This window comes from Tachyglossus aculeatus, chromosome 18 (assembly GCF_015852505.1).
Source record: "Tachyglossus aculeatus isolate mTacAcu1 chromosome 18, mTacAcu1.pri, whole genome shotgun sequence".
In the NCBI taxonomy this organism is placed as follows: domain Eukaryota; kingdom Metazoa; phylum Chordata; class Mammalia; order Monotremata; family Tachyglossidae; genus Tachyglossus; species Tachyglossus aculeatus.
In genome coordinates, this window is record NC_052083.1 from 17,198,113 (window position 1) to 17,223,803 (window position 25,691).

A 25,691-nucleotide genomic window follows, 5' to 3' on the forward strand; every position below is an offset into this window, starting at 1 on the left:
TCAAGAAGTGTCGCGGATTATTTTTCCAGTCTCCCTAACTCTAGAATGTTTTTTAGAGAAGCAGTGTTGCCTAGTGGAAAGAGCACAGGCCCGGGACTCAGAAGACCTGGGTTCTAATTCCAGCTCTGCACTTGTCTGCTTTGTGACCTTGGGCAAATCACTTAACTCCCTGTGCTTCAGCTTCCTGGTCTGTAAAATGAGGATTTAATACCTGTTCTCCCTCCTAGACTGTGAGTCCTATGTGGGACAAGGACTGAGTTCCATCTGCGTATGTTTTAACTACCCTAATTCTTAGTAAAGTGCTTAGCACATAGTAAGCACTTAACAGCTTTCTCATCCACAAAAGGTGGATTAATACTGTGAGCCTCATGTGGGACATGGATTTTGTCCACCTGATTAGCTTGTATCTACCCCCGTGCTTAGTAGAGTGCCCGGCACTTAGTAACTGCTTAACAAATGCCATAAAAAATATTCTGTCTCTGTCAGAAGATGTTTGCGTATTGCCTGTGTGTTATCTTGAAAATGTTACCGGTATCTCTCCATTCTAGAAGAAAAATTGAAGCTGAAGTCTAGTCAGTGGAACTCCTGGGCTTTGGGAAATTAGAAATTGAGATTTTATCCGTGTCTCAGGTTCTCACACATGATATCCTGATCCCATGATAAATATTAAGGAAAAAAATATCAATCGCTTTCCTCACAAACTGAAGATAGAAGTCTGAGGAACTGGGAGAGGATCTTGGTTAATGATTGTGAGGAAGCCCGAAGAGAAACAGCTCTAAAAATTCAATCCTGACCTGTTTTTTTAAAATATATATAAAAGCAAGGAATACCAATTTTCACTGTTTAATTTTTAACACCGTATTCATCATTTCTAATGTTTTTCAGTACCATTTTGTAGCACAGTGGATTTTCTAGGCACGTCGGTCTTCCTGAGTCAGTTTTTGACTGTTCCACAAGAAACACCTGCAGTGCGTGCTCCAAAGACAGATGCGGCTTCCCCAGGGATACAAATGATTGAACCCACTCCTACATCCATGCCATTCTCACAGCGAACTTCTGGGAAGCCGTTCAGTGAGCCGGCTTTTCTTGTGGAAAAAAGCCCGGGCTCAGTGGCCACCTCAGCCTCCACCGATTCCTCGAGCAGCCTGGCAACTGGAGTTCATTTGATCCTTGCAGCTGATGTTCCTATAGAGAACAGCAGTTTTTCAGACGCAGGTGATCTCATGCAGTTTGTGTTACCTTACTCAGACCCGGGATTAATTGAAGAAGAGTTTCTGGGTCTCAGAGCTTCCCAGAGTGAAAGATCATCAGAAAGTGTATCTGGTAATTACATTGTCAATCAATCAATCAATCGTATTTATTGAGCGCTTACTGTGTGCAGAGCGCTGTACTAAGGGCTTGGGAAGTACAAGTTGGCGACATGCAGAGACAGTCCCTACCCAACAGTGGGCTCACAGTCTAGAAGGGGGAGACAGAGAACAAAACCAAACATATTATCAAAATAAAATAGATAGAATAGATATGTACAAGTAAAACATATAGAGACGGTCCCTACCCAACAGTGTGCTCACAGTCTAGAAGGGGGAGACAGAAAACAAAACCAAACATATTAACAAAATAAAATAGAATAGATATGTACAAGTAAAACATGTAGAGACGGTCCCTACCCAACAGTGGGCTCACAGTCTAGAAGGGGGAGACAGAAAACAAAACCAAACATATTAACAAAATAAAATAGATAGAATAGATATGGACAAGTAAAACATATAGATACGGGCCCTACCGAACAGCGGGCTCACAGTCTAGAAATAAATAAGTTTATTTATTTAGTGGCTCAATAAAATACCACTGTCCTTTACATCTGTGAGTTTTGCCTCTTGTTCCTTGGAGAAGAAAATGTGATTGTGTGGGAAAGTCCTAATTGTGATCCCAAATATAAATCTCTACTTGGATTTTTATTAAAACGAGTTGGGAGGGTCACTTTTTTTAAAAAAAGTTTTCAACCGTCATTAATATTCCTGGATTGGCCACCTGTTAGACTAAGAAGCTTTCGTTTCGTTCGGTTGGGATTGGTAATCCTTAGGTGTGTGCCACCAAACTAGGTCCATAGTTAGCCATCCTGTTTTAAGAACAATCCAAAGAAGATGGTGTCTACAGACCTCAGTCATGACCCATTTGACTGCTTTGTGAAGTGGACTGGCGTCGCCTAGCAAATAGAGCACGGGCCTGTAAATCAGAAGGACTTGGATTCTGATCCCGGCTTTGCCACTTGTCAGTGCTGTGACCTTGGGCAAGTCACTTCTTGGCACCTCAGTTACCTCATCTGTAAAATGGGAATTAAGAATGTGAGCCCCTGGTAGGACTTGTCTGGAGAGCTGAAATCGGGAAACAAACATAAGGGGAATGAAAGAACTGTTTTAAATACACAGTAAAACAACACCTCTGATAATGCTGCCTCCCAGGTAATAATAATAATAATGGTATTTGTTAAGCACTTACTATGTGCCAAGCACTGTTCTAAGCACTGAAAACTGTTCTAAGGTAAAAACTGGGTGTCAGTTGCTGAGTACAGACCTACATGGCCATTGCCATCAGGAAGGAAGTGACTCTCTTTGAGCAAAAGTTTTGCATAAAAAGAGAGACAAGAACAAAAAAGAGAAGCAGCACCAGCATTAGTGCTTAGAACAGTGCTCTCTTGACACATAGTAAAGCGCTTAACAAATGCCCTAATAAATAATAACACCAGCTGCCACATACATTACGCACAACCACAAGATACAACTTTTTTGTGTGCCCAGTTTGGCCAGAACTGTGGATCTCACCGTGTCCTTTTTAGCTAAATATCCACTCATAAGTAAACTTCACCATCTTTCTTTAAATATAAATGCCTACCGAATGTATAGACCCCGTTTAATTCCAGGGGATTTAGATACCCTTGTCCTAAAGGGCAGCCAAGTCTTTAAAATCTACTTAAAGAAGTTGGAGTCGGAAAGCTCAGCCCCTAAGTTGAGTTGGGAAGAGATGAGTTTCAAATCCTTGGGATCTTTTGCAGAGGGGTTCTTTGAAGCCACCTTGACCTGCGACTGCTTTTCCAATGGTATTTTTGTTCTTTCCAATAGATTTTGACATTTATTATGAAAACATCAAGGAAGCCGTGGAACCACCACAGGGAAGACAGCCAGGTGAAAATTGTTTTATCACAGTTACTGTTGCAGCAGTTCTAGTTTTTGTTGGCAAGCCTTAGGTTTCTGTGTTTTTGTACTCAGTCAATGATGATTTTCATTGTCATTTAATCAGTGTTATTTATTGAGTGCTTACTGTGAGCAGAGCACTATACTAAGCGCTTGAGAGAGTGTGGTGCAGTGGAGGTGGTAGATGTGAGCAAGGAGCTTATCTAGTAACTACTATTTTTAAGCTATTTAATTAGGCTTCAACTCTGGTCTGGAGGATTTTGGTTCATTGGCTTTGCTGCGTGATCTGGAGAAAATCACGTCGCTATTTGGTGTCCTCTTTAATCTCATCTTCCTTGGGGAATTGCTGATCCTGGTATAGCCTCTATAGCATTCTCCAGGAAATCTCCAGCCTGGGAACCGGTAACAGACCAGAGGCACTGTGGGATAAAATGACTCTTTCTTCTCCCTCTTAGACCTTGGGACTGTAGGTTTCAGTCTAGAAACTGTGGCCAGTGACAGTGCTCAGGGATATTGGATCCCCAGATGTAGAAATGTGTATTTCACAGGGCACACCATGCGATGTAATCTCCCAGGGAACATTTTGTAGACGTCCACCCTCTTTGCTCCAAAGCTGTGGACTCTTCCCAGGTCCTGTCTGAACATGGACACTCTTTCCATCCTCCAGAAGCTGAGGTGGAAGGAGGCTGGGGGCATAAAATGAAGATGCTTGATAGAAAGATTTCCAGTGACCTGTCTATACTGGATGAAGACAGACCAGATGGAAACCAGATTGTCCCCTAAAAGAAACCAGAGGAGTTACCAGTCTCCCTACTCCTCAACTACCACTCCGTGGGAGAAGAACCTCTTTTTGCCCAGTCCAGGAGCTGAGGGCCAGCAGAAGCCTGCCTATTCCACATTTCCCGCTGTTGGGTAGGGACTGTCTCTATGTGTTGCCGACTTGTACTTCCCAAGTGCTTAGTACAGTGCTCTGCACACAGTAAGCGCTCAATAAATATGATTGATTGATTGATTTAAGATGTTGGAAACACTGGGGCAATTGAACTAAGGGCAGCTCAGCTCGGAGCAGTGAAGAATTTCCCTGGCCCTTGCCTCCTGCCACGCTTTAGATCGTGAGGCCGCTGTAGGCCAGTAACCATATCTGAATCAATGTTTTTGTATTTCTTCCCGTTGCTTAGTACAGCTCTTTCTGTGTCATACCCCCTGTAGACTCTAATCTTCTCATGGGCAGGTATTGTGTCTGCCGATTCTATTATATTGTGTTTTCCCGAACAGCTAGTACAGTGCTCTGCATACAGTAAGCTCTTAACAAGTACCGCTGATTGAACGGTTGATATTCCTAATCCTCCTCTCCTCTGTATGGATCACCGTCCAGTTACACCAGCTCTGGGGTGTGCAGGGCAGAACTGGAACAAATCCCTGGTCCAGTGATGTTCAAGTTGGTGACTCCATGCTCTAGTAAGTTCTCAGGAAACCACTTTTTGAAGGAGGCCCAATTAGACCAAGAAACCAGTGGAACTGGAGGAAAGAAAACCCTACTGAAGAGATGAAAGGAGGACTGCTAAAGCCATACCTGCGCTCCAAAGTGGAGTAGTCAACTTTACTTTAAATTCCACTGAGGCATGAAGAGACCATTTTAAGCCATTATTTTCCATTAGCATTTTTGTCTTCTGAAGCCCATTACTTGTCTCCAACTAACACTTATCATCAATAAAACTCCATAACCAAATTAAATGCTGTATAAAGCCAGGTCAGATAACCACATTTCTTTGACAGGAATCACTGCCAGAAATTACATTTGAACTCTCCTCCTCTAGACGCTGAGCTCATTGTGGGCAAGAATGTGTCCGTTTGTTGTTATATTGTACTCTCCCAAGCGCTTAGTACAGTGCTTTGCACACAGTAAGCCCTCAGTAAAAACAACTGAATGAATGAATGAATGAACTAGCAACTTTGTCAGAGAATACACTCATCTGTTCAGAAATCTAAACGTTTTGATTTTGAAGTTTTAAAATGTGCTATTATGGCTATTTTCCTCAACATTTATCTGTTTTACTTTTTAGGGTATACCAATAGTATTTCAGGACCAGTTATAAATGAAGAAACAAACTCCTTTCCTGATGAAGAAGAAGGTTATAATCTCATTGATTCTTACTATTCTACTGACAGTGCTGGATCGTCACTTATGGTTGATTGGTCTAAATCACCCATTGATACAGATGTTTTTCAAAGTATAACTTCATCAGGTATGTTTCATTTAATACCTTGTGGTATTGTTTCCCAATAAATTAACAATGATTTAGAAATGAAATCTTCCCACCCCACCCAACTTTTCATTCCGGTTGAAGAGAATTTGATTTTCGCAGTCGTCCTTAGTGGAGATTGTTTAGTCTGAGTTCACCGTGAAACAGCAGCTTTAAGGGAGGTGTAGGTTCCTTTCTTCTACCAGAGCATGTGTATTTGATTTCAGAATCCAATTTACGTTTCCAGAGAGGTAAGGGCCAGAGTTACTTCGATAATATTATTAGGAAACCCCTGCCTGCTAATCTTCTGGCGTGAAAAATCAAGAACTGGGATCAGAAGGGGGGAAAGAGAAGTGAAGTTGAGGAGCAGATGATCCCCTCTTCTCCCTGCTGTTCACACATTCCCATCCGCTGCTCATCAGAGTGGAAAGTAAGAAAACAAATTTTCCAGAATCTCCAATGCTTCCCCTGAATCACTTATGCACGGAATGAGCGACGATGCTCACACAGACCCCTGGTCCCTGGCTGCTGGGGACGGGAGCCCGTTTGAAGACAGAGGGGAAGGAGCCCTCGGAGAGTTAGTGGTTTAAATGGTTTAAAATGGTGGCCCATTTAATCAGTCAGCGAATCATATTTATTGAGCACTTACTGTGTGCAGGGCACTGTACTAAACACTTGCGAAAGTACAATACAACAATAAACAGACACATTCCTTGCCCACAACGAGCTAACAGTCTAGAGGGGGAGGTAGACATTAATATATAATGTGTGTCCCTGTTGATAAATAGGTGGTTTGGTGTAACACCAGAGAACAATTCACAACCAACCAGTTCTTCAGGTTCTCTCAGCTTTGCTCGGACTCAGATCTGGAGGCTGGTGGTACATCATTTTTTATTTTGAAAGAAAAAAACTACCAGATGTGACAAAATATGAGAGCGATTCATTCATTTATTCAGTCATATTTACTGAGCACTTACTGTGTGCAAAGCACTGTACTGTGCACTTGGGAGAGTACGATACAACAATAAACACACTCATTCCCTGCCCACAATGAGCTTATATTCTAGAGGGGAAGACCAACATTAGTGTAAATAAATAAATAACTTAAAGACCATTTTGGTTTCAACTATCTTGTTGATGGTTGTTCTTGAGAGCTATACTAGAATCAGTCAATCACTGGTATTTATTGAATGCTCACTGTGTGCAGAGTACTGTAATAATAGTAATGATGGCATTTATTAAGTGCTTACTATGTGCAAAGCACTGTTCTAAGCGCTGGGAAGGTTACAAGGTGATCAGGCTGTCCCACGTGGGGCTCACAGTCTTAATCCCCATTTTACAGATGAGGTAACTGAGGCACAGAGAAGTTAAGTGACTTGCCCAAAGTCACACAGCTGACAATTGGCAGAGGTGGGATTTGAACCCGTGACCTCTGACTCCAAAGCCCGTGCTCTTTCCACTGAGCCACGCTGCTTCTACTGTACTAAGCAGTAGGGAGAGTACAGTACAACAGAGCTGGGAGACACGTTCCCTGCCCACGGTGAACTTATAGTCTAGAGGAGGAGACAGACTATATAAATAAATAATTCATAGATATGTACATGGGTGTTGCAGGGCTGAGGGTGTTTCAGAGTTGCCTAATATGAGTGAGGAGACGATTTTTCAAACGAAATAGTCAAATCCAGAAATCAAGGCATTAGGTTTCTGGGCAGAGATGAAACATGCTCTGAAATCACTGTTCCCCTATAAACATCTTTTTTTCTCCGTTAGGTATCACATCCCAGAGAGTGACAATTAAGCCATTTGTGTTGCGAGGTGGAGAGATGTACATGATACAAGCTTCTGTGGGTAAGCAGAACGGTGTTTCTGATTCTTTTAAATTAACTTCACTCTTCCTCTAGAAAACACAGAAGGTTTCATCTTCAATTTAATCTCCTTAAATTTCAAGTCCGTTCCCAGTGTTTAGGGATGGTCTATGAATTCAGGTGGTGTTACTAAATAACAGTTTATTCTATATGTCCCCAACTCCTCAAGAAACTCCAGTGGTGTCCCATCCACCTCTGCATCAAACAGAAGCTCCTTACCATTGGCTTTAGAGCACTTGATCAGCTCTTCTCTCTCTCCTTACTTGGAATAAGAATGTTTGAAGAATTTGAAATAAGAATCCCGTAGCTGAGCAAATTCCTCCTTTCCTTCAATGATAGTGTAAGGGAGCGTGCTTTTCCCAAAGGAAATTCCTCTTGGGATGACTTAAAGAGTACTGATTCCTCTGCCTTTTGACGAGAGTATGCGGGAACACTCCCCTGGAGAGATTCTTGTGCGGATAATGGCATGTGTGAACCTTTTCCATGAGCAGGTCCTGGGGTGGCCAGATTGTCTGCCCTGGATTCAGGAGGCTCAGTGTGGGTATCTTGCTGCTTCTGTTTAGCAACTGCCACACGACATGCCCTGTATGGCCTCCTGGACCATTGGTAGCCACACCTTCTTTAGAGCTTCTTGTCAGCTTTTAATGCTTTTATCGTTTTCAGCTTTTCAGTTTTAGTGGTCCGATTACACTCCATTACTTGTAAAGTTCACAGCTCAGAAGGGGTTTCATGATAATAATTTTGTAATAGATTTAGATCCTTTCTTTAGCCTTTACCTTGGTCTGCCAATACTGTGGATTTGACATGTGGCGTTCTTTTCTCTTTAGCCTCAAACCACCATCTGTTAGGTAAAGCACAGTTATATTTCACTGTCAATGAAATTCCGCAAGGGATGACCTGCGAAGTACAGCCCAGCCGTGGTTACGAGGCTGATACGATCTTCAGTGTCTTCTGCACATCAGGCAAAGCGGTACTGCTGACTTATTCCAAACTATAATGCTGTTGTCGATGGGGAAATGTGTTTTCAGCAGGCATTACTGACAGTCGATGTGTGATAGTTTAAACCCACCCTTATTTGGTGGTTCACTATGGCAGTGATTCTTCATGGGTATGTTTTCCTTGAACACAATAAATACGATTGATTGAACACAAGGCCTCTATGTCTTTGAAATAATAATAATAATACAACTTCTAATGCTCTGCACACAATAAGTTTTCAATAAATATCGATTGAATGAATAATAATAATAATAATAGTGCCTTCAATAAATATTGATTGAAAGAATAATGATAATAATAGTATTTGTTAAACTCTTACTACGTGGGGCAGTACAATCAGTCAGTCAGTGAGGATGCTTTGGTGATAGAACCTACGATAGGAGAGCAAAACTCAAATGCCATTCCAACTCAGTTTTATGGATCACTGATCTTGAGCAGTTGGCATCTATACTAGAGTGAATGAATGCTGTAAGAAGTGTCCCTTAAGTTGGGTATCTGGTGTTGAACAATTAAAACATATTGTAATTAGGGTGGCTTATTGTTTCCTGGCTGGATGTTCATCATCCTGATAAATGATAACATAATTCATACTGTTGTGCATGCTGTTCCCTTATAGGAACATTTCTTTAATTGGGTCCTTTGAGAATTAGGGGATGAGGCCGTAGGTGTTTGGTACTTTATGGAATTTCACATAAAATAATTTTGCCGTTGTTTATTTTGTCTTTAATGTTTCCGGTCTAACGGAGGGTAGGACTTCCATTATGAATTCAGTTACTCTATCGGAAACTCCTCCAGAATACCTCTGTACCGAGGGAGAGATATCCAGTATTATTTTACTTTGCCAGCTGGTGAGCCGTTAGATGATTACAGAGGTAAGTGGTATTGTCATGTTTTTGGTTTAATTTCTCAGAACCTTTTTAATTTTTAAAGACTGTGAGCTCGTTGTGAGCAGGGAGTGTGTCTGTTCATTGTTATAGTGTACTCTTCCAAGTGCTTAGTACAGTGCTTTCACACAGTAGGAACTCAATAAATACAATTGAATGAATGAAGGAATAAAGGAGTTTAGCTGTATCCTAATTGTGTTATTTCTTAAGCACTAACTGTGTGCCAAGTACTGCACTAAATGCTGAGGAGGTATAATATATGCAGATTGGACACAATCTCCGTCTCACTTGGGGCTCGCAATCTAAAAAGAAGAGAGAGTGGGTAGTTTAATTCCATTTTACAGATGAGGAAACTGAGGCACAGTAACTAAAATAAAAGATGTAATTCTTGACCCCAAGGTCTAGATTTGTACCCCAGGGAGGACATAAGCACATATTATTACAGCAGGATTTGTCTATCTGTTGGACTATTTCAAATCAGCTCACAGAAATCACTTCCTCCCCATCATTCAGCCAATCAATCAATGGCATTTAATGAACACTTCTTGCGTGCAGAGCACTGTCCTAAGCACTTGGGAGAGTACAGTACAACTGAGTTGGTAGACATATTCCCTGCCCACAAAGAGCGTACAGTTTAGCGGGGGAGATATTCAAATAAATTATGACTAGGTACACAAGTGCAGTGGGGCTGAGGGTGGGGTGAATATCAAGTGAATAAGGGGGAACAGATCCAAATGCATAGGTGATGCAGAATAATATTAATAATAATAATAATAATATTTGTTGAGCACTTACTATGTGCCAAGCACCTTTCTAAGCACTGGGATAGATACAGGGTAATCAGGTTGTCCCACATGGGGCTCACAGTGTTAATCCCCATTTTAACGATGAGCCAACTGAGGCCCAGAGAAGTGAAGTGACTTGCCCAAGGTCACACAGCAGACAAGTGGCGGAGCCGTGATTAGAACCCACGACCTCTGGCTCCCAAGTCCATGCTCTTTCCACTAAACCACGCCGCTTCTCTGCTTCTTTGCAGAAGGGAAAGAGTTGAGTAACAGGATCCAAGGATTAGGGAAAGCTACTCATTCATCCAATCATTCATTCAATCATATTTATTGAGCACTTACTGTGTGCAGAGCACTGTACTAAGCGCTTGGGAAGTACAAGTTGGCAGCATACAGAGACGGTCCCTACCCAGTGACAGGCTCCCCACGAATAGTTAATGGACTCTAAAAGAAAATCTCTGAGCTCCCCTCGGTACTCCATAATTGTGGTATTTGTTAGGCACTTACTATGTGCTAGGCACTTATTATGTGCCAGGGCTGGGATGGATACAAGCAAACTGGGTTGGGCACAGTCCCTGTCCCACATAGGGCCCACAGTCTTAATCCCCATTTTGCAGGTGAGGGAACTGAGGCTCAGAGAAGTGAAGTGACTTCCCTGAGGTCACACACCAGACACGTGATGTAGCCGGGATTAGAACCTAGGTCCTTCTGACTCCATGTTCTATCCACTAGGCCATACTGCTTCTCAATTACATTCCATTATGCTTTTATCCACGGGTGAGGTCCCAAAGTGTCAGCTGTGTGACTTCATGCAAGTCATTCCACTTCTCTGGGCCTCAGTTCCCTCATCTGTAAAATGGGGATGAAGACTGTGAGCCCCACGTGGGACAACCTGATCACCTTGTATCCTCCCCAGCGCTTAGAACAGTGCTTTGCACGTAGTAAGCGCTTAACAAATGCCATCATCATCATCTCTTCTCACCTTGAGACAGCCAGGGGAAACCATCTTCCCAAGTAACTAAATGACTGTCACATAATGAGGGCAGGGTGGAAGAGAATGTCGATCGTTCTGAAATGTGTTTCCTTCTGTGTTTTAGTAACGATTTTCACTGAGGTAACCAATGGGCATGGCTCAAAGTCACAACCCTGTGCTGTTGATGTGACTGTGTTGCCAAGATTTGTTAGAAGCACGTCTTCTTCAAGTTACAGCCCCAAGGAAGATCTGTAAGTATCCTTTTTCTTGGGAAAACCCAGAAAACTTATTTACATTTATTTAAAACATACTGCCAATGGAGCCCAACTGAGATCAGTTGTAATCGTTTATAATTTTCCAACTTTTCCAAGTCAGCTAGGTAGAGATCACTTCCTCCCAATCAGTCATTCAATCAGTCAGTGCTATTTATTGAACACCTATTGTGTGCAGAGCACGAGCCCATTGTTGGGCAGGGACCGTCTCTATATGTTGCTGACTTCTACTTCCCAAGCGCTTAGTACAGTGCTCTGCACACAGTAAGCGCTCAATAAATACAATTGAATGAATGAATTACACTTCCAGGAGAACATATTCTAATTCCTTAACAGTGTACTGTCCCGAAGGTTTCCTGAAAACATTTGTTATAGAAGAGCTGTGGACACTGGAACTTTGATCAAGTGCTGCTAAGCTGGAAACGAAAGAATAAACAAAAAGCAGAATTGCAGTAATTTGGTAGAGAAGAATTTAAGTGGCTCAACACTGCCTCTGATATTTCAATCTGAAAAATACACATAACACAATAATAATGATAATGTTTATTATATGCTTACTTTTCATGGTATGTTTTAAGCACTTACTGTGGGCCAGGCACTGTCATAAGCGCTGGAGTGGATACTCGCTAATCGGGTTGGACACAGTCCCTGTCCCTCATGGGGCTCACAGACTTCATCCCCATTTTACTGGTAATTGAGGCACAGAGAAGTGAAGTGACTTGCCCAAGGTCACAGAGCAGACGAGTGGCGAAGCCGGGATTAGAACCCAAGACCTCTGGCTCCCAAATCCATGCTCTTTCCACTAAACCACGCCGCTTCTGGTCTATCCACTACCCCGTGCTGCTTCTCTCTACATGGGAAGTTTAAATTGTAGCCCTTGCCTTCCTGGAGTTATCTAATGGGGGGAGACAAGGGGACACAGATTACCAAATACACAAGAGGTGAAAGAATAAGTTTGTAAATACAATAATAAAAAGAAAATGAATCATAAATATACTCTTGAATGTTAAAGTCATGGCTGATGGGGCGGTATGACCAGGAAGATGGGGGATTCGTGAGGGGAAAGCCTCTCAGAGGAAGAGCTGAATGCTTATGAGGACGTCAAAAGTTTTGGGGGTGATGGTTGGCCCGGTCTGAGCAGGGCAGCGGAAGGGGAAATGGAAACTTTCTGTCAAGAAGTTCACTTGGCCTCAGAGGAGAAATTCGTTCTCATGCCTTGTCAAACACTCTTGGAATGGCTGTTTCACTGGTGACATCAACTGGAGCCCAGCCAATTCCAAGGGAGGAATGGGACAAAAGGGAACTCAAGAGGAAGGGTTAAACGCAGAGGAAAAGTTATCTCTTGCTTCCTGCCTACAAACAGAAGTCAGTGTCTTGACCTTTAGGAAAGCCAAGAGTTGAGTCTTGCGTGAGGTGAAAAGATAAGTGAATCCTGCTTTCAGCGGGGGTTACCTAGATTAAGTTAAGGAACAGTAACAGACCTAAAATCCCCTTTTATTTTGTTGGTGTGTTTGGTTCTGTTCTCTGTCTCCCCCTTTTAGACTGTGAGCCCACTGTTGGGTAGGGACTGTCTCTATGTGTTGCCAATTTGTACTTCCCAAGCGCTTAGTACAGTGCTCTGCACATAGTAAGCGCTCAATAAATACGATTGATTGATTGATTGATTGATCCCCTAGTAGTTGTAGTTATTGAGCAGCTCCTTGGTTCCGGACACTTCTTTTAGCTGATAGCAGTGAGGAGGGAACGTAGCTGGCCCTTCCTTCCATACTCTTTCCTCCCCCAAACTCTGTCCACAGTCACGCTGTTGTTGTGAGGTAGAAATAAGTGGGGCCTGCCCAAGCCAACTTCTGCCCTAAGTCTCGGTCAGTAGTGGAAACTACTCATCCTGCCCAAGAAGTTGTGAAGTAAATGACTTCCCCCACCACTTCAACAAGCTGATGATCTTAGATAGACAAGTGCTATAATTATTGTCCTCTTTCCACACAGCATTTGAAACGACGTTGCTTTACCTCTACCTGTTCCCTCTCTTTTCATGTTTGTCTCCCCTACTAGGCTGTAAGCACTTTAAGGGTTGCCTATTACAGTTCCCTGCACAGACTAAAAGCTCCATAAGCACTGTTGACTGAATGATAAAACCTGATTTTGGGGGTTCACAAGTATTAACACAACTCTGTGTACTGGAGAAGATCTGGTCTCCTCTGTTTCACTTATGTTAGTAGAAGCCTAATATATTAACTGTGAGCACTTATTGAAAGAAAGACTATCAGTCTCCATTGCTGTAGTCCATTTCTAAAGAGGTTTCTGCCGCCACTATGGCTGTCCACATTCATTCATTCATTCAGTCATATTTATTGAGCGCTTACTGTGTGCAGAGCACTGTACTAAGCGCTTGGGAAGTACAAGTTTGCGACATATAGAGACGGTCCCTACCCAACAGCGGGCTCACCAAAGTGGCTGTGATTCCCCCAGTCAATCAATCAGTCGGTGTTATTTACTGTGTGCAGAATGCTGTACTAAGCGCTTGGAAGAAAACAATAGAATATGTTGACTTGAACTCTGCCCTCAAGGAGAGGGGGAGACAGACGTTAAAATAAATTGCAGGTAAGGGAGGCAACAGACTAGTAGGAAGTGCACTGTGTTTGGTCTGAATCCCCCATTGTTTGAACCTGTTTCTGTTGCACTTTAACCTCGCTGGTACCTTTGTTCACCATTTAGACCATTCTGGTCTTCTTCCTGCTGCTGTTTCCCAGCTGGGAACATGTAGGGCAGCTCTTCAGTAGGGAAGCAGTGTGGCCTAGTGGAAAGAGCTCAGGCCTGGGAATCAAAGACTCTGAGTTCTAATCCCAGCTCTGCCACTTGCCTGCTGGGTGAATTTTGTCAAGTCACTTAACTTTTCTGTGCTTCAGTTTCCTCATCGGTAAAATGGAGATTAACTCGTACTCCCTCCTACTGAGACTGTGTGCCTCAAGTGGGATAGGAACTGTATCCAACCTGATTATCTTAGTATCTGCCCTAGCGTCTAATACAGTGTTTGGCATAGAGTAAGTGCTTAATAAATATTACCATTATTATTTTCTGAAATTGTGCTTCAGATGGTCATCGAAATATTCTTTCTGCCTGTCCTGCCTATTGTAATCCCCCAGGCAGAAGTTGTTTGGGTATCCCGTTGTCACCCATCCGCATTCATTCAATCGTATTTATTGAGCACTTACTGGGTGCAGAGCTCTGTACTAAGCACTTGGAAAGCACAATACGGCAATAAAGAGGGACAGTCCCTGCCCACGGTGGGCTCACAGTCTAGAGAACCACACACGTCCAGCCTTTAGCTCGTCAGCATACATCTCTTGAAATGGTCGTAGACTAACTAGCTGGGCAGGTCCTCCGTATGGCTACTCTAATAGCTCTGGTAATCTTTTTATTTTTTTAGATATAGTTCAGGTCTGAAAAATCTTTCCACCCTTTTACTGATGGGTAGCTATACAGAAATTAGAAATTACGTCACCGTACTTACCAGAGTCCTGAATCGTTTATATGCGGAGGACAGAAGCATTGATCCAGACCAGCCATCGCAAATAAGAAGCGCATTGATTTCTTCAGTATGCAACTTGCCTTTCCAAGATCAGGTATAAAATTCTGATGAATGACTTAGGTGCATACACATGCCTCCCTGGGCATGCTGTCTTAGCATTGTTCTTATTATAGTACTCCTACTAGCAAGTAGGAGTTCTTATTGAGAATGAAACTGTGTTGGAGACCAACAGAGAAACTGTGTTTCCATGGCTGTGGAGGACACAGATGCCTAAGGAAAAATCGTCATAGGATTATACCCAGGTTTGGGGAAAATTGGAAAAGTGAGCAGGGGATAGATAGGTGGGTTAAGAGACTTTGTGCCACATGATTCCTGGGAGTATAGAAGGGTAAGGATTTGGGGTGAATAAAACACTGATATCTGTTCATTTTAGGCAGCTTACTAGAACTGTTTTTGAGACTAACTCAGCATGTGGAAACTTTATTCAAGCATTCAAAGAATATGTTAGCTTATAAGCAATGAATGTTTTAATCTAGGTTGCTTTCGTATAAGAAGGAATCACTTATTTTCCAGTGTTGTTTTCTTTTTCCCCCTCAGGAAGAACTTATGGATTCTGTTCTAATGCTGACTGATCTTATAAGCACTGCCACACAGGTGAATCATATGCCTGAAAATTGACATGATATGAGCATCCAAATTTTTTTACTTCTAGGCGCGTTTCTTCCTGTTTGCTCAATTGTAAGCGTCTCTGGTCTGGTCTCATACATGGTGTTGAATAAGGAGCCAATAAAGCAAACTAGAGCAATTTTTAGTGTTCCCTTTCTAGAGGTTTACTTCTGGCAACATCAATAGCCATAGAAATTCATTGTTAGTTTCAGATTGCATCATTTAGTGTGTGTGTGTGTGTGTGTGTGTTTTAATGGTATTTGTTAAGCACTTACCATATGTCAAACACTGTTCAAAGTGCTGGGGTAGGTATAAGTTAATTAGGTTGGACACAGTCCCTGTCCTTCTTGGGGCTCACGGTCTAAGTAGGAGAGACAAAAGGAGAAGTGAAGCCCAGAGAAGTTAAGTGGCTTGCCTGAGGTCACACAGCGAGCATTTGGAAAAGCCGGGAATAGAACTCGCGTCCGCCGACACCCAGGCCTGTATTCTTTCTACTAGGCCTTTCTGCTTCTCATGTGTTGGCTGAAAGATACCACCCTGAAGACGACTCTTAGAAATGGCGTTTTTTGGTTTCCAAGTATAACAATAGAAAAGGGGAGTGATCGGCTTAGTAACGCTGTATAAGATAGAACATTTACTCAGCTGTGTTTTTCTTTCCTTCTAGGTAACTTTCAGTAGCGCAGCACAGGTCATCAAATACATAAAACAATTCACTAACCATAACACATTCTCTGGCATGTTTGTGTTGGATAAAGAGCTGACCACTAAGTTGGTCTTTCTGGCATCTGGTGTCTTGAAGATTTCTGAACAGGAAGAATCTACGCATGCTGAATATCTGATGTCAGAGGGAAGCAAGGTCATCACAGATGTGACACTAGTAAGCCACATTTTCCTTCCTGAGTAAAATATTCCTCTGCACTAGGCAGGTGATAAATTAGGAAGTGGGCGTCTTACTTTTCTGAACAATAACATGACGGAGTTTATTGCTGAAGGACTTGAATTCTTTGTTGGGGATACTTATCGTGTTTGCAAAGGTATATTTTGAATTTCCAATAATGCATGGTAGATTCTTAGGCATGATATTGCCAGAAAAAACTGTTTTCTTTCCTGGATATTTTAGTTCACAGCAAAAGGGATATTAGTGATATGTTTGCCTTGGGTTTTGGAATTTCCTACTTAAGATTGTATTGTTTAGCTGTTATACTTGATAAAGGCTTTCCTAGTATATTCAGTGTAAATTAATGCTTTAAATAAAAGAAAATATCTATATTCGATAAAAAATATAAATTATTTCCATATTGGATCACTAATGAAATGGCTCTGAAAGATGTTGGCCTTATTAATCTTTCTTTTTTTTAATGATGTTTGTTAAGCACTTATTATGTGCCAGACACTGTACTAAGCTTCGGGGTAGATACAAGATAATCGGTTTGGGTACAGTCCCTGTCCCACATGGGTCTCAGAGTCTTAATCCCCATTTTACAGATGAGGCAACTGAGGCACAGGGAAGTTGACTTGTCTAAGGTCACTCAGCAGATAAGTGCCGGAGCTGGGATTAGAACCCAAATCCTTCTTGAGTCCCAGGCCTGTGCTCTTTCCACTAGACCACGTCACTTCACAGCTAAAGTAGGGACCCCTGAAATGATTTATTTTCTTTCTAATTAAAGTGAGAATTTGAAATAAATATAGATTAACCCAGTTTAAGATTTCATCCCCTGGGTTACAGTTTTGCTATTAGTCCCCTGGGCAGGGACCCCTCAAGCTGTGAGTCCCATGTGGAGCAGAAAATGGGTTTGATCTGATTATCTTGTATTCATTCATTCATTCATTCATTCAATCGTATTTATTGAGCACTTATTAAGTGCTCAATAAGTGCACAATAATAAGTGCACAAATGAGCACTTGTGTGCAGAGCACTGTACTAAGCGCTTGGGAAGTACAAGTTGGCAACATATAGAGACGGTCCCTACCCAACAGCGGGCTCACAGTCTAGAAGGGGGAGACAGACAACAAAACAAAACATATTAACAAAATAAAATAAATAGAATAGTCAATATGTACAAGTAAAATAGAGTAATAAATCTGTACAAACATATATACAGGTGCTGTGGGGAGGGGAGGGGGAGAGGAAGGAGACCCCTAGAAGAGGGCGGGAGAGGAATAATTCTAAAACCAGGGTTATGAGATTCTTCATTCTCTTTTTCATCACCAGCTGTTTGTTTTATCTCATTGTGCTTTTTGGGTGGAATCAGAACTACTTCTGTACTGATCGCCTCAATTTTGACATCATGAACTACTCTGTTTCAGAGATATATCTCCATGAGTGAGGAAAATCAGATTAGTATCAGCACGGGACAAGTAGAACTTCAGACCACTCTGCATTCCACCTTTGAGAGTACCAAGCTCACCGCTGGCTCCACCAAGTTCCTCTTACCAAATGCTTTGGCTCGGCAAGTCGTTCCTAGATCTGGATTGTTCAAACAGTGCTTCATCAGCCAACTAATATACTTCAGGAAAAATCCATATTTCTGGAGACGGGCTCCTGTTCAGGTATGATCTGATACTTTGGCCATAAAATATCAATGATCGTCTCACAGTCTCCAAGGTAAGGAGAGCTTCTTTACGGGAAATAGCATAATTTATGGAGAATTGGGAGGGGGCTGTTTGGAATGATTCTTCTTTCCCGAAGGAAGCAACACTCCTTGGTATTCTGAGAGCTACTACTGAGAGCTCACCTCCTCCAGGAGGCCTTCCCAGACTGAGCCCCCTTTTTCCTCTCCTTCGCCCCTGCCCTACCTCCTTCTCCTCCCCACAGCACTTGTATATATTTGTACAGATTTATTACTCTATTTTACTTGTACATATTTACTATTCTATTTATTTTGTTGATGATGTGCATATGGCTGTAGTTCTATTTGTTCGGACAATTTTGACACCTGTCTACGTGTTTTGTTGTCTGCCTCCCCCTTCTAGACTGTGAGCCCGTTGTTGGGTAGGGACCATCTCTATATGGTGCCGACTTGTACTTCCCAAGCACTTAGTACAGTGCTCTGCACACAGTGAGCACTCAATAAAGATGATTGAGTGAATGAATGAATGAATTCTGAACTGACTGAGTACCTTTCCTTGAAAAGGAGTCCAATAGGAAAAAGTTTCCATAGCTTTGCACACAGATGTCTGAACATTCTCTTTCTGATGAAAAATAAATAAATTTGAAAGTAGAGTATTGATTTACAAATATTCGCTGGGTCATGCTGGACTACTGTTTGGGTTATTTTCTTGTTATTTCAGATGATGAATAAGTAATCCATAGGGGTGGAATTCCATCGGTATTGTCGCTCATCTCTAATAGGCTAGCTGAAGTCTGTGGGAATTTTTTTTTCATTTGAAATTAACATGTTTAGTAATCTCTTCTGAAATTATAGATTTCAGCCAAGCAAGATCAGCTTTGAAAGGTCCATTTTGAATGGTGAAATGTACGAGACGCTCCTTTAGGTTCTTTAAATCCTAGAAGAAAATGGCCTGATAAATTTAGGCTGTGAGCTGCACAGTTCTTGATTCACTTGAATACGTTGACTTTAATCTACCAGGATAAGGCATCTTCTTGAAGGTTAGAGTGTTAGGGGGAGAAGAGAGCCTTACAAATCCTCAATTGCTACTGGGAATTTTTATTACAGGGCTTTGAGTGTGCGTGGTGTATGGCAATAGTATCTGTGTGGCCAACCCCTGAGAATTTGGGTGATTCTAATCCTGACATTCACTAAATAAGACCGGGGTTCAACGCAAAATGGACCTCAAAACCAGGACTAGTCCCCCAAAGCCTTAGACTCCCAGAAGTGGCCCTCTTGATTGTCCCAATAAGTAAGCTCTTTCTCTGCCCAACCTCATGATACTGATAAGCATTTAGTACAGTGCTCTGCACACAGTAAGTGCTCAGTAAATGCAAATTCATTCATTCAGTCATATTTATTGAGCACCTACTGTGTGCTGAGCACTGAACTAAGCGCTTGGGAAGTACAAGTTGGTAACATATAGAGACGGTCCCTACCCAATAGCGGGCTCACAGTCTAGAAGGGGGAGACAGACAACAAATGAAAGAATGGTAGTGAATGGGTCTGCATTCTTAGACTTCTTGTCCACCCTCAATCTTAACTGCTTGCTTAATAAAGAATCCTCATTTTGGAAAATTTGCTTGTGGTTGAATGTGGTGGAATGTGTTTTCAAAGATCACCGGGGATGCTGCCGATCTGAGCCTCTACAACTGCACTAGCAGAAGAAAGATCGATGTACGGAGACTTGTCAATCCAGTCACGGTAGAGTTTGAAAGGAAAGATACTGAGGTAAAAGTGACTAGAGTTTCATGAGGGTACACAAAGGGGTGGTGATCTTCCTCATCCATTAGAGGTTTGGGGGCAATTTCTGTTTGAGGGGTGGCTCCAGTTAAAAGATTGGTTTGGTAATAATAATAATGGTATTCGTTTGGTTCCCCCAGGCAGGATCTACTTGGTTGAATGAGTAGTCACCATATTCCTTCCTCAGAGAAGCAGTGTGGATTAGTGGAAAGAGCAGTGCCTTGGGAGTCAGAGGTTCTAATCCCACCTCCGCCCCTTGTCTGCTTTGTGACTTTGGGCACTTAACTTCTCTGTGCCTTAATTTACTTCATCTGTAAATTGGGGATTAAGACCGTGAGCCCCACGTGGGACAACCAGATTACCTTGTATCTACCCCAGTGCTTAGAACAGTGCTTGGCACATAGTAAGTTCTTCACAAATACCATTTTGCAGGAGGAGCGTGGCTCAGTGGAAAGAGCACGGTCTTGGGAGTCGGAGGTCATTCTTTCTAATGCCGGCTCTGCCACTTGTCAACTGTGTGACTTTGGGCAAGTCACTTCACTTCTCTGTGCCTCAGTTATCTCATCTGTATAATGGGGATTAATGGGGATGGGGATTAAGACTGGGAGCCCTGTGTAAAACAACCTGATTACCTTGTATCTCCCCCAGTGCTTAGAACAGTGTTTGGCACATAGTAAGTGCTTAACAAATATTATTGTTATTATTATTATAATTGTTATCAGTCTCCCATTCCTGAAACACACGCCCTCTGATTGGTTGTACCTGATGGTGGGAAAATCTGCCTGTTTAGTGCCAGCGATAGTCTCTCTTCTGCCCAACCAGGGAGGCATCCCTTTAATAATAATAATAATAATAATAATGATGGCATTTATTAAGCACTTACTATGTGCAAAGACTGTTCTAAGCGCTGGGGAGGTTACAAGGTGATCAGGTTGTCCCACGGGGGGCTCACATTCTTAATCCCCATTTTCCAGATGAGGGAACTGAGGCCCAGAGAAGTGAAGTGACTTGCCCAAAGTCACACAGCTGCCAATTGGCGGAGCCGGGATTTGAACCCACGACCTCTGACTCCAAAGCCCGGGCTCTTTCCACTGAGCCAAGCTGCTTCTCGATTTTCTCGATGCTGCTCTTTCTCTCGATTCCTTCCTTCAGGGATGTGGGGCCTGCGGCTTTGAGCGTAGCCCTGACCTGGCTGCGAAGCAGAGTGATGGAAGGCTGAATTGTACTTTTCAAGCGCTTAGTACAGTGCTCTGCACGCAGTAAGCGCTCAATAAATACGATTGAATGAATAAAGGTGGGTCATCTCCAGGAAATTGGGACTTAGAGCAGTCTTCCCTGGCTTCTGGCTCCAGGACAGTAAGAATTAAAAAAGGGTTAAAAAAGCGTGGACTGTGGGAAAGGTTGGTGCTACCTGGCAGCTTTTCCCCCTCGTCCCCGCAAATCCCTGGGAAATGCCAGGCTGTACCTATGGCTTTTTTTGCATGCTAGGGAGAAAGCATCAGTGAGACTCCAGGGAAATTGGGGGTAAATGGGTGGTCTCTGGGGAGGAAAGATGAGGGGGCCTGACTGTCCCACTCAACCTCCTTCCCCCCGCCCCACCACCTCTTCTCCAGGAGGGTTGAAATCAAACCTGATTAGAGTTGAGAAAGGAAATGATCTCTCTGTAAAGATGCCTCTAGAGCAATCAGGGTTGAAGAATTCACGAACCACGTGGCTCTCCGCCCTTCAACTCGGATTAGCGTCACTGAGTGATGGAGTATGCCTGAGCTGGTAGCCGAAAACAAATCAAAAGTCCCTTTTTTGTTTTTGGTTTTAGACAGCAGATCGTAAACAGTGCCATACTGGGTTAGATGAAAGGTCCCTTCGGACACAGTATTCTGCCCCAAGATACTTACAGGAATAGTATGAAAGTTGCCCTCTTTGACTTGTGCTATAGTAAGGTGCTACAGAGCCTCTGTATTCATTCGTTCAGTCACATTTATCAAGTGCTTACTGTGTGCAGAGCACTGTACTAAGCACTTGGAAAGTACACAATAAAGAGAGACAATTCCTTCCCTCAACGGACTTACAGAAATAGAAGGGTTTTGAGAAAAAACCCAACCCATGAGCCATCTTGTTTTAGCAGCCATCCCAGTCACGCCAGCCTAGATAAAATTTGGGGTGAAAGAGTTTGAGCAATAAATCCAAACCATGCGCTTTTCACCCATGTGGTGCTGTTTGATGCTTAAAACATGTTTGCTGCTTTCAAAAGACTATTTGATCTAGAAGTATTTTCTGGTTTGACAGAATAATGAGAACAGGACAATATTTTCGTTGTCTCGGGACAAAACCAACTTCCATCAGTTCAGCTGGCTTCCTAAAAGCTCCCAAGAATCTTTGCAAATCATAGTGGAATTTTCTAAACCAACCTCGAGGACTTTCCCTGTGCTGCTGTTAGTGAGGTAAGCTATGAAACTAGACTATTATTTTTAAATCTTCCCATTTGACCTCAGGTTACATTAGATTATGGTTGCTGTTTTGCCATCTAGTTTTTCTACAGACCAGTTCCTCAACCTTTAAGCCCATCTTTCCTTCCATCACTTCTCACCAGTATGAAATCTCATTAGAAGCATAAGGATACACATAGATGCTTTTAAAATATTAAAAAGAATAATTAATAGAATCAGCCTGTGGCTCGTTTTTTTTGTTCTTTGGAGAAGTGATTATATTCTGGGGAGTGGATGTCTTGTCCTGAAAATTGACATCTTTCAGGATGCACTGTTGCTAAGGTGGCATGCTAAAAAGGAAGGCTGTTCTCTGTTGGATGGGAAACAATTTCTGTTGTGGGCAGTTATTCAGGGAAACTGAATGTCTGAATCAAGAAGTCAGTTAGTTACCGTGTGCAGAGCGCTGTACAAAGCACTTAGAGTATAACGAGCTTACAATTTGCTTCATTAGTTGGTCGTGAGGTCTAATGGAACAAGTCAATATAGCTGTGTTCTAATCCTCAGACCTGCTCCTTGGGCAAATCACTTAACCGCTGTGTGCCTCAGTTTCCTCACCTGTAAAATGAAGACGGAGACTTGCTGTCCATATCTTTTAGATTGAAAACCCAGGTTGACAGTTTTGAACTCCAGTATCAAAACCGAGTATCTTGAAAGAATTACCTCAGTGCCTAGCACATAGTAAGCACTTAACAAATACCGTAAAACAAACCAAGCTCTTTGTGGGCAGGGAATGTATCTGTTTATTGTTATATTGTACTCTCCCTAGCACATAGTAATAATAATAATTATTATTATGGTACTTGGTCATTCATTCAGTCATATTTCTTGAGCGCTTAGTGTGCAGAGCACTGTACTAGGTGCTTGGGAAAGTATAATGCATCAATAAAGAGAGACAATCCCTGTCCACAGCAAGCTCACAGTCTAGGGGGCAGGGGGAGGTTGTTAAGCGCTTACTATGTGCAAAACATTGTTCTAAGCGCTGGGGTAGATATAAGCTAATCAGGTTGGACCCAGTCCCTGTCCAACACTGAGCTCACACCCTTAATCCGCATGTTTTACAGATGAGGGTAACTAAGGCACAGAAAAGTTAAGTGACTTTCCCAAAGTCACACAGCAGACAAGTGGTGGAACCAGATTAGAACCCATGACCTTCTGATTTCCAGGCCCTTACTCTGTCCACTACACTCATGCTACTTCTCATTACACCATGCAGTGCTCTGCACCCAGGAAGCGCTCAGTAAATATAATTGACTGACTGAGTGACCCTAAAACAAAACAATTATTCACATAGGACAGGGTCAAATGTAGCCATGATTGGGGAGGAGCTCTCTCCTCAAGCTTGCCTCATCCCTGAAGCAAACTCCATCCCTATTTCCTGTCATTTCTTGTCTGTATTTTAGGCCAGCGTGCGGAGCAGAGAACGCTTCAGGGCCGGGTGAGGAATATGTGGCTGAATCCAGTAGCCTGGGCCACACCACTGATTGCTTTGAGCAACGATTTCCTGCCCAAATACCCAAACTGCCCAGAGATAAATGATATAAATTAGCACTTGACTCTCATCAATTGGTTTCTTCTGCTAAGGTCATCTTAGAAATAATATTATATCCACCAACTAACGGAATGTACTTGGTATCTATGGCAACCAACATATTTTTTTTTAACCAAGATGATGGGGCAATCGCAGCAGAGAACTATCAGCATTTCTTTTGGGGATAAAAAGCATTCCTTGCAGAGAATAGTCCGAAGACCCTGTGATAATGACATTTATAGTCATTGCTCTGTAATTCTTTTCCAGGTTCTCGGAAAAACCGACTCCTCTCATTTTTAACGTGAAACAGACTCACTTCTGGGATCATCAAGTTGTTCAGATATTTGTACCTGCAGTTGCTCTGAAAGGTTAGTGATGTCCCATATTGTTAAAATGGACACTTCTTGTCTATGTTAGAAAGTCTACCCATTGGATGGAAGCCATCCACTTTCTTAGCTGGGTTCTCCAGCAAGCTTTCATCTGTGATGAACCAAAGAAGCCCTAGGAAATAGGCTGAAATTTAATTTCATTTAAATAAAAACATTGTGTGGTGGTTCTGCTTTTGGCTCTTATAACCACTGTAAATGCGAGCTTTTAGTGCTTTTTCAATGTGATGTTGTGTGAGTTGCCCTTTTCAATGTGGAGTTACTCGGGAAATGAAAGCATAATCATAATAATAACAATATTTAAGTGCTTACTATATGCCACGCACTGGGGTAGGTACAAGATGGTCAGATCCCATATGGGGCTCGCAGTCTAATTAGGAGGGAGAACAGGTATTGAAATGATATCTTTACATCAGGAATCCTGATGGTATTATAAATAATTTTAGAGAGGGAGGTCTAGAACTGCATTCCTGGTTATCTGTTGTCTCACAACCAAGGTCAAAGCTAGCTGTTCCCTATCCTACCTCCCTCCTCCTCATCCGCTACCTTTTCACCTAAGCTAAGCTTCTGGTTTTTGTTTTTTGTAGGTGATTAACTTTGTTCATTTTAGGTTACTTTTATTTTGTATTTTTCACTTCAGGTCCTGGATCTGGGTATTTGTCATTACTAGATGCTGATTATAACAGAAAACCCCAAAATAAGTACCTTGCTAGCGTGGCGAACTACACAGTCAGTGTGCATGGAATCCAGTGCTTACTTTGGGATATTGAAAGAGAGTGGAAATCGGGTGGCTGCCATCCACAGCAGGGAACTATTTTAGGAAATATCAACTGCAGGTAACAGCATCAAATTAAAAAAAAAACTATCTATTTCCCCCCTCTTGACTGTAAGCTTCCTGTGCGCAGAGAATATGTCTGTCACCTCTGTTGTAGTCTCCCAAACACTTAGTACAGTGCTCTGCATGCAGTAAGTGCTCAGTGAATGCCACTTTTTGATTGATTGATTGATAGCTAATCTACCTGAATCCCAAAAAAATACCTAAAGTAAAACTGCTCTTAGCTCTGACTCTTTTAAGGTTCGAATTTCTAATATGTGACGGCTTGGTATTCTTCAAGTAGAAATATCATCAGTGATCCCTGCAATACTGTAAAGAATCCATATTCTAAAGGAAATGTTTTTAATTGTATCGTTTCTGAGACTGTTTTAAATTATATATTTTTAAGATATATTGCGACTTCAACACAGATATTTCTATTGCAGATGCCATTATTGCTTTCTGTCTATATAACTTCCTTATGAGCATAAATGATGAGGTATTAATTGCATACATTTAGAATGATATATTTTTCCCCCAGACTTAAAAAAAGTTTTTTTTGAAATCAGGTTAACGTGTTCTGTATCCTTTTAACTGGGGCTGAAATATATCAGTGGTTTACATTACATCAGATACTTAAACACCAGGAAATAATTTTGGATGCTTAATATTAAACCTGATAACAAACTAGAATCTTGTTCTATTTTACTAAAGCTCA

General features: G+C 42.1%; 1 protein-coding gene across 1 annotated transcript in view; it reads left to right on the forward strand.

The window, feature by feature from the left end:
• The window catches only part of PKD1L1 (polycystin 1 like 1, transient receptor potential channel interacting), a 97,089-nt gene that overhangs the window by 17,202 nt on the left and 54,196 nt on the right, over positions 1 to 25,691 (forward strand). The window contains exons 13-31 of the mRNA XM_038760087.1: positions 549 to 572; positions 886 to 1,323; positions 2,837 to 3,010; positions 3,120 to 3,182; positions 3,805 to 3,918; positions 5,255 to 5,437; positions 7,205 to 7,282; positions 8,127 to 8,269; positions 9,050 to 9,170; positions 11,065 to 11,191; positions 14,640 to 14,835; positions 15,339 to 15,395; positions 16,072 to 16,284; positions 17,715 to 17,957; positions 19,634 to 19,747; positions 21,248 to 21,283; positions 22,046 to 22,200; positions 24,041 to 24,141; positions 24,800 to 24,995. Coding sequence (XP_038616015.1) covers positions 549 to 572; positions 886 to 1,323; positions 2,837 to 3,010; positions 3,120 to 3,182; positions 3,805 to 3,918; positions 5,255 to 5,437; positions 7,205 to 7,282; positions 8,127 to 8,269; positions 9,050 to 9,170; positions 11,065 to 11,191; positions 14,640 to 14,835; positions 15,339 to 15,395; positions 16,072 to 16,284; positions 17,715 to 17,957; positions 19,634 to 19,747; positions 21,248 to 21,283; positions 22,046 to 22,200; positions 24,041 to 24,141; positions 24,800 to 24,995 — 2,776 coding nt within the window. The remainder of the gene's footprint in view (positions 1 to 548; positions 573 to 885; positions 1,324 to 2,836; positions 3,011 to 3,119; positions 3,183 to 3,804; positions 3,919 to 5,254; positions 5,438 to 7,204; positions 7,283 to 8,126; positions 8,270 to 9,049; positions 9,171 to 11,064; positions 11,192 to 14,639; positions 14,836 to 15,338; positions 15,396 to 16,071; positions 16,285 to 17,714; positions 17,958 to 19,633; positions 19,748 to 21,247; positions 21,284 to 22,045; positions 22,201 to 24,040; positions 24,142 to 24,799; positions 24,996 to 25,691) is intronic.